Source organism: Eschscholzia californica, unplaced genomic scaffold (genome assembly GCF_041429995.1).
Source record: "Eschscholzia californica isolate CP2 unplaced genomic scaffold, dmEscCali1.0.p SCAF_1, whole genome shotgun sequence".
Lineage (NCBI taxonomy): Eukaryota > Viridiplantae > Streptophyta > Magnoliopsida > Ranunculales > Papaveraceae > Eschscholzia > Eschscholzia californica.
Window position 1 is genome coordinate 72,192,600 of NW_028238198.1, and position 11,674 is coordinate 72,204,273.

General features: G+C 37.0%; 1 protein-coding gene and 1 pseudogene across 2 annotated transcripts; both read left to right on the top strand.

The window, feature by feature from the left end:
• Nucleotides 1–1,787: 1,787 nt before the first annotated feature.
• On the top strand, nt 1,788–2,684 carry LOC147568894 (calmodulin-like protein 3 pseudogene; annotated as a pseudogene).
• A 1,097-nt stretch (nt 2,685–3,781) lies between these two features.
• Nucleotides 3,782–10,276, top strand: LOC147568895 (Calcineurin-like metallo-phosphoesterase superfamily protein). 2 transcript variants are annotated; one of them, XM_086655328.1, is made up of 6 exons: nt 4,024–4,182; nt 4,709–5,185; nt 6,464–6,705; nt 7,815–9,380; nt 9,490–9,636; nt 9,931–10,276. In XM_086655328.1, exons 2-5 carry the CDS (start codon nt 4,885–4,887, stop codon nt 9,604–9,606), a joined length of 2,226 nt encoding a protein of 741 aa, XP_086511454.1. In that variant the 5' UTR covers nt 4,024–4,182; nt 4,709–4,884; the 3' UTR covers nt 9,607–9,636; nt 9,931–10,276. The 2 variants fall into 2 exon arrangements, with proteins under 2 accessions (XP_086511455.1, XP_086511454.1); XM_086655329.1 differs by lacking the exon at nt 9,931–10,276 and having other exon boundaries at nt 3,782–4,182; nt 9,490–9,893.
• The last annotated feature ends 1,398 nt before the right edge of the window (nt 10,277–11,674 follow it).

Sequence of the window (11,674 nt, forward strand, 5' to 3'; positions counted from 1 at the left end):
TTGAGATTTTTTTCATCAAATTTGTCAGGATTTTGTTTAAATCTGTTCCAAAAGTTGTTTGTTGAACAAAACCAAGCACATTCATGACACATCTAGTAGTGTTTATGAACCCTAGAACCCCTAAAAACCATAGAAATTGAGACACCATTGAAAACCATCGAAACATGAGCATGTAACTGCTATTGTTTCGCATTTCCACAAAAATTCCCACAAAACCTATGGTTTTATTTCTTCGATGGGTGCTTCTAAAGGCACCGGGCCAAAAGACTGTTAGCATCCGGAAATTTTATTGACTCAGGTCAATGGAGTTCTCTATAAGCACCGGTTTATAATGTGGGTAACGTTTACCTTTGTTTGCTTCTTCCATCTTTTTCTTCTTCCAAAAAACGTAAAGAACTGCAGAACCCTAAATTTTACAAGGCCTATATGAAGCAGTTGCAGCTAATGATTCAAATCTGTTTGAAGATTACAAGCTTACCTACTTCAAAACATACTACTTGTTAAACTAGAGGAATTAATTATTCGTATAGTTCATAATCGATGAAAACCCTAATTTTAATTCTAACACTAACACGGTCAAATTAAGATATGGAGTCACTTCACAATTAGAATAACAGAACAATCTATAGATTGTCACTTAGATAACTCAAGCTGAACAGAATAAACAAATCGTTAAACATAAACACAAAAACACAGATTACCTCTTGCCTTTGTTCTTCCTCTTCTCTTACTGTCAAAGAGAAAATGCCTTAACTGTATAAAGAGAGACAAAGAGAGAGAGAGAGAGAGAGATTGACTTTGTATCAATGAGAATATTAAGATAAATTAGGGTTTTGCCTCGGCTTGGAGAAGAAGAAGAGGAGGAAAAAGAAGCTCTTGCTGGCTAATTAAATCACGACAGAGAAAGTCTAAATGGAGGAAGAGAGATTGACATTTAAGAATTTTGCATCTCTGTTTTCTGTGGATTGAAATATTCACGGATTGACCAATTCGTGAGTATGTGAAGAGAAACGGATTAGCCAATCCGTGAGTATGTGAAGAGTAACCGATTGGCTAATCCGTGACTTAATGGAAACGGACGGACTGGTCGAGTACGTCTAGTATGTCTTAGGGCATCATATGTGGTGAATTTCATGGTTTATTGAAATTGAGTTATAAAGACATGAATGACGTAGTTGGACTTTAAACTCTTTTTGTAATAGTTCAAATTTAACAGTTATCGTGTGATTTCGTGTCTATGACATCTTTAATGTATCACCGTCATCGATTGTGGCGACTATTATAACTCCTAGTCACTTCATTACAAAAAAAAAGGTCTCGCCAAATCACGAAAAGGTTCTGCTCCATTAAAATCAGGTAAAGTAAAATGGCCACCCACTTCCTTGCTTTGCCCTCACGGCCTCACCTAATCGTTTTTCCGTTGAAATGCCTCTCACCTAATTAATACGTGCCATATTTCATCTCCGCACAGATTAACGCGTGATAACCGTTGAGAATATCCAACGGTCATTTAACACCGACCGTTTTTTTAATTTGATTCAGCGCGTTTTCTTCAACGCCGTTTTCTCCATAGATCCGTTATCAACGGCTCAATTCAATAATCAAATTAACTAATCTACTCATCACAAACATCTCTGTAAAGTAATCCTTCACGCGTTTTTTCTGTTAAAAGGTCATTATTTGATTTGAACCAAGTATAATAAAACCCTAGCTAACTTCATTGATTCAGACGTTCTTTTAGGATATAACCCTAATTTTGTAAATGTCCTTATATAAGCAATCTTATAACCCTAGAAATTCTCAACAAACCTAACAAACACCATATTCTTTAGCCCTTCAATGCAAACCGTTTTCTTAAGGATTTCAATCCTTTTTAACCTTCTAAACTCATTTTTCCTCTATTTTTTCCCCCACAAGCTTAAATCATTCCTTCCCTCATCTTGGCTCCATATCAAACCTATTAGTACTATTTCTAGTACTATAATTCCTCCTCCTATACTGTCTTCTTCTTTGTCTTCGTCTTCGTGTGTCCGCCACGGAGATATGGATCCTGCCGAGCTAAAGCGGGTATTTCAAATGTTTGATCGAAATGGTGACGGTAGAATAACGAAAAAAGAATTAAGCGATTCGTTAGAGAATCTGGGTATTTTTATTCCGGATAAAGATTTGATTCAAATGATTGAAAAAATAGATGTCAATGGAGACGGATGTGTAGATATAGATGAATTCGGAGCTTTATATCAAACGATAATGGACGAAAAAGACGAAGAAGAAGATATGAGAGAGGCATTCAACGTATTTGATCAAAACGGTGACGGTTTTATAACCGTGGAGGAATTAAGATCCGTCTTATCATCATTGGGGCTAAAACAAGGAAGGACAGTAGAAGATTGCAGGAGGATGATAAGAAAAGTTGATGTTGATGGAGATGGAATGGTTAATTACAAAGAATTCAAGCAAATGATGAGAGGAGGAGGATTTGCAGCTTTGAGTTGAAATGGGTGAAAGTAGGAATGTAAATAGTTTTGGGAGGGGAAAAAAAAGGAAGGGAAGAATTTGAAATGAAATTTTAAGAGGGGTTACCCCTTTTGTATTTTGTTAAAGAAGTTGTCAATCCCCAAAATATGGCTTGGGGATATGAAATGTTTGAAAGGATAAAAAATGGACATTTTGATTTGTTGGTATCCTCTATTTTGAGTTATTATTTTAGTCATACTTATTGTTTTAGTGGGTTTTGATTTTTGTAAGTTGTTATTGTTTAAGCCTCCCAAAATGATTCTCTGCAATTCATCACTTTGATGGTGATAATTTAGAGAGGAAAACCCATCAGAGTTCAGAGTTCTTAAGCCTGTACTAGATATCCTGTGTGACAGAACTATAAGTGGAATATTCTAGTATATTCGGTAAAAAGAATGACGTTTAGTTCGTGATCAAATTGTGATGTTGTTAAACTAGTCCTCACTAAACCATAACGCATAGTGAGAGAGTAGTACAAGTTCATTCTCTTAGAGAATCAATTTGTCAAGGAATGGAAATTTGCAAATTTAGGGGTTTCAAATGTTTCTAAAATGGAATGGCAACCTAGTCGGTCTTCTCCTTGGGAGAATCGAATTTTCCATTCCCCACACTGTAAGGAGATGGAACCTAAGTTGCTCTCTATATATAACTGAGAAATATCATGGTTACACTCTTAACTACGTAAATCTTGCAAAAGAAGAAGAAGAAAACACCGTAAATCTAGTGACCTATAATTTCGGTCAAATTAAAATAGTTATAGTGGTCACTTTTGTACGAGAGTTAAAGTTATTGGCTAAACCTAGGTGAGCATTTTGAGTACCATCACTACTTACATATATCTTGCTTGTAGCTATAAGAATGCAAATGTGAATGCAAATGTGACTTGTTGGGACAGGTTTTTGTGCATCACTTTTTAGAAAGGTAATATAGCATTTGTTGCCGATTGTCTCGAGTAGTTCTCTAAGGAAAGGAAGGATTGGGCATTCGAATGAGTTGGCTAAATTACTGGTTGAAGTGCTACAACCACGTAGATAGTGTTTTTGTTGTTCTTATTGGTCGGATCTCGCTCGTCTAAGTTTCAGTTATTTGAATCTATATCATCAAAGTCTAACCTAATTCAGTCAAAGATTTATTCAAATTTGGACACCGGAAAAAATTTCTGATCTCAATGCATGGAAACCATATTAGAGGCACTAGTTACTAATCCGAAAGAAAAACAAGCATTCAGATACCTGACTTGACTTCTGACCAAGAATCCCACTCCAGAGTCTAGACATGAATCAAACATAACAAATGTTCTTGAGACTTTTCCTATGATCTTATTGAAGTGTTGATGACCCATATGTTCTTTTGACTTCTTATCAGTGAGATTTTCAAATACTAATTGATGAAAGTATGTTGGGAGAGTCTCCAAAAAATTGTCATAGCACCACCTTTTTTGTTAGTGCCTTTCGCGAGGGCAGTTCGAACAGGATAATCCAAGGGCACTTAGACAGGGCCTAATTCGTGCTAGTTTGAACCGCCCGAATTCGGACCAGTCCAAGTGTCCTCAGATTGCCCCGTCTGTGTGCCTCAGATTAAGCGGTCCAAAGCCCACCAGGAGTGTGCTTAGTCTGAGGTTCACGAAGAGTGCTAAGAGAGAAACGGCCTTATGACAAATTGGAAGTAAAAAAAAGAAGGGTGCTTCTAAAGGCACCGGGCCAAAAAGCTGTTACCATCCAACTCTATTAGCACCAGACTCAACTGGTCCTTTCTCTGTTAGCACCGTCCAACTATGTAGGCACCGGACAAAGTTCAAATTGTCTCAGGTTTTCTTCTCCAACCTCAACCTCCTCAAATGGTTGATTCCTCCAGAGCCATTGAAACTAAAAGAGAAGAAACAGTCAAGGTAAGAATCATAAATAGTATAGTCAGTTCGATTTTACTACCAGATTTACATATTTCAACTTTCCTTGTCAAGTAGTGTTGTTTAGATCGACTTTGAAAACTCTGATTTTAGTTAAGTAACCTACATTTTGGTCAAGATTTAAATTCTACCTTTTATTAAAAAAACGGTTAATAAAAGGTCAAGGTCGGTGCCTGGTTGTGAACGTCAGTACGTCACCCACATTAAAAACAGGTGCTTATAGAGAACGCGGGTCAACGGCTGTTGACCCGAGTCACCAGGTGCCTTTAGAGGCACCCAAAAAAGAATACTGTATCTTGTTCCTTTTAATGAAGAATCGTCCCAGCAGAACCAACGGTACTGATCGATTGGAACGACGAGTCCTATATCAAGTCTCTCTTTCCTCTCTCTAAAAACAAGGAGATGAGATCTCTCATCTCTCTCTCTAGTTAGTTGTTTTGTTACAATTTAACCATTCTTCTATGAAGCAAAAACACAGAATGAGTATTCTCTACCTTGTCTTGTTTTTCTTTTCAGTAATACCCTTTTCTGTTATCTCTGATACCTCTCAAAATCATGATAGAATTGAAGTAAAAGAACCCAATTCAAGAAATGTTATAGATTTAAAAGGAGGACCAGATTCGGTAATCTGGGTAGTTCAGTTATCTGATCTTCATTTCAGTGTTTTTCACCCTGAAAGAGCTCTTGATTTTAAAGATATAGTTGGTCCAGCTCTTGCTATGATTAATCCATCTCTTGTTCTCATAACTGGTGATCTTACAGGTATTTTAATATACTTGTTCTTCATGTGTTTCTTTTTTGTGGGTATATCTGAATTTCATGTTTCTATTATTGTAGTTGATCAATTAGCACAATCAATGATCAAATCAATCATGGGTTTTGGTCAAAATCCAAAATTGTTCCATTAGCTTGAAGATTCTAAGACTTGGGTGAGATTTCTGAGAGTAATTTGTAGAAATAGTGATGGAAATGCGTTAAGTTGTTGTTAAAGATCATATGAACAAGTTTTGTTAATCTGGGTATAGTAACACTGGACTTACCATTAGGTAGATTTAATGAAGCCATTGGCAGACTCCCTTATCGAAAATTGGCTTATTAGAGCTTGCCTTGGCTAGCAAGAATAGGGTGCATAAGTGTAGTAATCCCACATTGCTCGCAAGAGTGTCCAGAGACTGGGCTATAGGTGTACGCTCAAGCTTAGTAAGTACCGAGGCCTTTTGGGTGGGCTTGTGGTGCCTTCGCCAAGAACAAAACCCCGTACCTGTGTGAGGTGGTTAAAGCGGGGACAATATCGATAACTGCTAAGGCTTGAGGCGTTACAATAAGGAACCCTAAATCTACTGCAAAACCGATACTTGCATTGAATTATTGTCGAATATAATATTCCACCATGTTTACAAAGTTGACTTCTAGAGAGGCCTAGCCTTGATAATTCTTGTCACGAAACTGGACTAACTTACCTACATTGGTTTCAACTAAACTACTCCAAAACTTTATATCACTGCATCTTATTATAGCTTATAAGTCGGCCCTTTCGTTCGTGACATGGCGGTCGTGGAAGTCTAGCAATAGGCCTCTTGGCTATTTACAAAACTTCCGTAAAAGACTGGCTTAACGGAGAAGGGAAAGCAGAAGAGCATGAACCAACGACCATTCCCGTGCTCATTGTGAGATTAGCAGTGGATTATAAAACCTGGGTTTTGTGTGATTTGTCATTTATGCATGTCTTAGTTGTTCCTATTTGTAATAAGGACATGGGATTCAAATATATACTGAAGGGGAATACATAAGTGAAGCAAACCTCTTGCTCATTTAATTGTAGGTATTTGATTTAATTGGAGTTGATCACGTCATACTAGCAAGTAGCAACTGCCATTATTCCCTATCAATTTGTTTCACGATAATGCTATTATGTCCAATACAATGAAGCTATGCGTGTTTTGTGTATTTAAATATGGATGAAGAAAAAACCTTGTTTGGGCAGTTTAACTTGCTATTTTGAGATATATTCATCTTCCCTCTTCATTTCTTTTTTATCAGATGGCAAGAGCAAGGACCTATTAACTATGAAACAGAATGAGGAAGAGTGGAAGGAGTACAAAGACGTAATGGAAGAAGTTGTTAACAGGAGTGGTCTTGAAAAGAAAATGTTTTATGATCTGAGAGGTAATCATGATAATTTTGGTGTACCGTATGTTGGTGGCTCATTCGATTTCTTCTCAAAATATGGCATCAATGGAGGATTAGGAAGAAAAGGAAATGTACATAGTGTCACAATAAAGGTAAGGGTTTTCCTCAGGATAGTTTCAGCTAAACGTACCAAATAAAAAATACTCTTCCTTATCGTATTTGTACTTACTTGGATATTCAATTTAAACATGATTAAGTCTATTGATCAGCACACTCACATGCAGAGACAAGTAGGTCAGTTACTCTTGCAGCTGCAAGTGTAGGGATATGGTCAAGGAATATCGCCACCCGAAAATTCCAGAACATAGCAAGAGAAGACCCCACATTCTACTTTTTACTTTTCAATTCATAAGTTTCAAGTAGCTCTTCAAATTGATACCTTAGGACTCTTTAAGCATAAGATAACCAAAAGATATATTACTTCCTAAATCTTGTCCTAAGCAACTATGACAATTAATGAAACATAGAAATTAGTCCGAATCTACCTTGCCAAACAAGTTTCTTATTAGAAATAGAAATCCTTATGTAATTAACTAAACAACCTAATCAAACTTGGTACATGAACTAAAGTTTAAAAATATAAGGTAGGAAATGGTGTTCTCTCGGTGAGATTTGGGATACAAATATCCGTTGGCTAGATCTTAATGTTTGGTTTCTTACTTCTCAGATTGTACTAATTTCCTGTTGTAGTCCTTAATAGTTTAAGAACAGAATCAGTGGTAATTGCTTTCAAGTTGGAGTTTTCACCTTTATCTGGAATCTGCAAGACAAACTTTTATCTTATTCCTTTTGCACCCCTCATGTATAACTCAGCAACAACAGTAGTCAAATTTAGATTTCAGACATTAATTTAAGATTTAAAACACCTAAGCACCCGAGTCTACTAAATCTGTGTTTGGTCTTAAGTATCCAATAGATCACTTTCATATGTTATGATAATCGTTACTTAAACGTGCATATTATCTTAAAAAGTTTAGAACGCAGATTAGTTGTGCTTCAATTTTCAGACCACATCTATCTGATTTCGTCTGTTTTTCTTAACTCCTATCATGTAAATTCAACTTATTTTGAACTTTCCCCTTTGTCACTTGATTCTTGTAGAAATACTTAAATACCAAATTTGTGGAAAATTTCGTCTGCTTATCTACCGTTTTTTAAGGAAAATTTTATACTAAATTTTAATATATTCTGTAATATGTAGAGTGGTGGAAGGAGGCATCTTTTTGTTGGATTAGATAGTACATCGGCAGTCGGATTGCGAGGCCCAACAAATCTTTTTGGGCATCCAACTGATAAACTTCTAGATGATTTAGATGATGAGCTCTCTCAGTGGGATTTGCAATCTGCTGAACCAGTTACTAAGATATCCTTTGGGCACTTCCCTCTCTCATTCTCAGCAGCCACTGATTCTGGGAAAACTTTGAAAGATGTATTCCTAAAGCATTCTTTGTCAGCCTACTTATGTGGCCATCTCCATACAAAGTTCGGTAAGAATTTGAAGAGGCATCATAAGTGGGGACATAATTTCTTATCGTCGGAGAAGTATTTTCAGTCAAACGTCCACCAGAATCCTTATGAAGTCAGTTCTGACAGCATGAACTGCTCGACTGGAGCTCAACCTGAGAAGGAATTCTGGGAATGGGAGATGGGAGATTGGAGGAAGAGTAGATTTATGCGAGTTTTGGCCATTGATTCAGGTCTCGTCTCATTTGTAGATGTGAACTTTGAATCGGAACCTAAGAAAACCATCATACTTCCCACTTTTCCTCTTGACTCACGCTTCATGCTAACAAGTTCATATCTCCGCGATTATAATTGTCACTCTAAGGATCCGTCATTTTATGAATCTGTGAGGACTTTAGTTTTCTCGAAATCTATAATTGTTTCGGTTATTGCAAGGATTTATGATTCAGTTCCTGGAGAGCTTCATTTAGTATTGGAGTCAAATATGAGAAAGCTTGAGGGTAATTCCACTAGGGGCAATCTATATGCCGTCCCATGGAATTGGAAAGCTTTCGAGGACCCATCTCCTGATCGGTTCTGGCTACAAATAGAAGCAGTTGACATCAGGGGCAGATCAGTTCTTAGTGAAATGAGGCCATTTTCCATTAATGGTGTCACTGCAAAGATAAATTGGACGTGGAAGGAGTTTCTAGTAATGGGTTGTCAATGGGCTTCTTTGTATTACCCAATTCTATCATCCGTTCTACTCTTTCTCTTTTCGGTACTTCTTAGTTCAAAAGTTCTCGTCACATGTTCAAAGAAGCATTACACATATAAGAATTTCAGTATCGAGAAAAGATTCTCAAGTGGTTTATTATGGCTTCTATCAGAGCTATCTAGAATCGCATCATTGTGGTTTGGTATGTTAGGATATTTGTTTTATTTGGTATTCTTGCCTTGGTTTTCTGGTAAGGTCTTCACTGCAGATGGAGATAGGGGAACTATGACCTTCCAAGGATGGACAGTTAATAGACAAGCCAATATTGGGTTCCCAGACATCATGGTGGTTGTTCTTCCTCACCTCTCTTTTGTTGTCTTGCCGGCTATATTGGCTACATGGGCATTAGCTGCAGAAAGAGCGGTATATCGAGAGCATTATCTGTCTCTATCAGGTAAGAAAGAAGATGATTATGGTAGAGAGAGAAAGCGACACATACAAAATGACCATCGAGGGAGTAAAAGATCAAAATTTCTTCATAGTAGGCGTTGGGTGAGGAAAATTCTCCTGGTGATTTGTTTGCTTGTTTGTTTGAAACATTGGAAGGTAGATACCACCCATCTCTCTCTCTCTCTCTCTCTCACACTCAAAGCTTGTTATGTTCACCTCTAGTATACTGATCTCACTCTTTCGGTCATAATCATTTTTGTTACAGAGTTGCAGAGCTATGTTAAAGGCTTATGAAATGAACCCATTTCTTCATTTTCCTGGATATTGCTTTGGAGTTCCAATATTATTGGCTTATGCTATCTACAAAACCAAGGGAGTTTAAATGAAGTTCTAATTAGATTTTCCTCGGGAGGTAAGATTTATCATATTCTCTTCTGTTGAACATGCTCAAAGTAATTTATGAAACATCTAGACAAAGAATATAGATTGAATGAAGAAAACAAGAAAGTAGAATTGAAAGCTGAGATCTTGTAGAATGGGTTCAAATTTCTGAACAAGGTTAGCAAATGGAGAAGCAAAGAAGACATGATTTTTCAAAAAACTTGTCATTTTAAAATCTTTGATTATGTACTGATCTGAAATGGCTGGTAAAAAAACTTTAAGTTCAAACTGCCTCACTTTCATTTTTTTTCTTCTGCATCTCTAGGCCTGTCAATGATTAATCGGGATCCCGAACTCAATTGGAAGACATATCTGAAATATTCAAAAAGAAATTGGTCCTGATATTAGAGCTTATTGGGGGTATAGAGCCACAAATTGATATATCCCATCCGACAAGGATTTATTGATATATAAATTTGATATGAACAGAATAAATATTGCTTATATGTATTTCTTCCTCTTGCTAACAAAGTGAAATAGGGGATCTAAGTGGTGTCTAGACTATGTTAGTAACAAGTAAGTACTTGATATGTTGTAAATAAGCTTACTTTAGTGAACGGGCGAAACACAAGCTCTGAGGCGTAATTGATTAAGAGCTGAATTCTTTGCAATGGTCGTTCTGGAAATTTGCATTCAGTTAATCTTTTCTTGCACAGAATTTCTTCCTGATGAATGAACATTTTTGGATTTACAAGCTTGTTATAGGTAATCTGCTTATTTAATCGAATTTCTGCTATTCAGCAATTTATTTAGATTTATATACCCCGATATTTAGTCGAAGTGGAGTTTGGATGTTGCCAATTTACTGCAACTCTTAAGTAGAGAAGCTTGCAGTAACTGTATATGAAGCTAAGCAAATTTAACAAGAATAAACTAAACTGGCCAGGGGAAAGTGTAGGACTAAATTATAGGGTTGCAGTCTTGTACAGTGTAAATGTTGATCTAGCTCCTGCTCCTATATACTTACAACCTTCTGCAATGGAGAGGAGAATAGTTGTAACAATAATGTTAAAGAAGGAAATCATATCAATTGTAGACCTTTTAGTGTTAGTTTAAGGCGGGTGCTTTGGGGAAATAAGAAAATATTTCGGGGTGCAAAATTCTGAAGTAAACAAAACACTTCTACTTCCTCCGTGTATCCTTCTCTCTCCATTCCTCATTCTCCTCTTCTCTCTCTCTCTCTATCTAATCCGGCGAAGGGAAAATACCCAAATCAGATCGGCAACTGGTTCGGGAATCTCCCAAACCGGTGTCGTTTTCCGGCAATATGTTCTTCGTACGACTAAAGAGAGAAGAGTCGGGGGGGAGAGTACGGCTAGAGAGAGAAGAGTCGGGGTAGAGAGAGGGGGAGGAGAAGAGAGAGGGTGAGGAAGGAAAAGAGAAAAGCAATGGTGGTGGTGGACGAACGACAGGAAAGATTGTAAAAAAATTGAAGGTTGTTGGAAATGGTCATTTGCGGGCGACCATTACCGGAGTTGATGAAAAGTGGAGTTATGGAGAGCAAAAAGGAAAAGAGAAAAATATTTCGCTCAAAATTGTTTCCCTCAAACAATTAGAGAAAAAATTAGTCAACTAAAAATTGACAAAGTCTTTGCACTCTGAAAATTTTCTTTGTTTTCCTAAAGAGCCGACTCTGGTTCAAAATTCATTTTTCAAAAAATCTCATTTTTCTTGGCGAGTGACAAACTCTTCACATATTCATAGTTATTAAGACCTGAGTTTTACATCTCGGTTAGGTCTTTTAGGCAGGTGTTTGTCACGTATGTTGCTCTGATAGTAAGGTGGGAAAGCCTGATGTAGTCCACAGCAAACCCATACAGAGGGAAAAAGGAAACCTTGCACCACTTAGGACTAGGTTGAGGAAGCAGGCCGGCTTGCTAATGCTTATACCAGAGACCATGTAACTAGTTTTGAGACGGTTTGGACATTTTTCGAAGTAATCGAATTCTTAGTAAATAAGTGTGTTAAGTCTAGTATATACAAATGCAACAATTCAATACATAACAAGA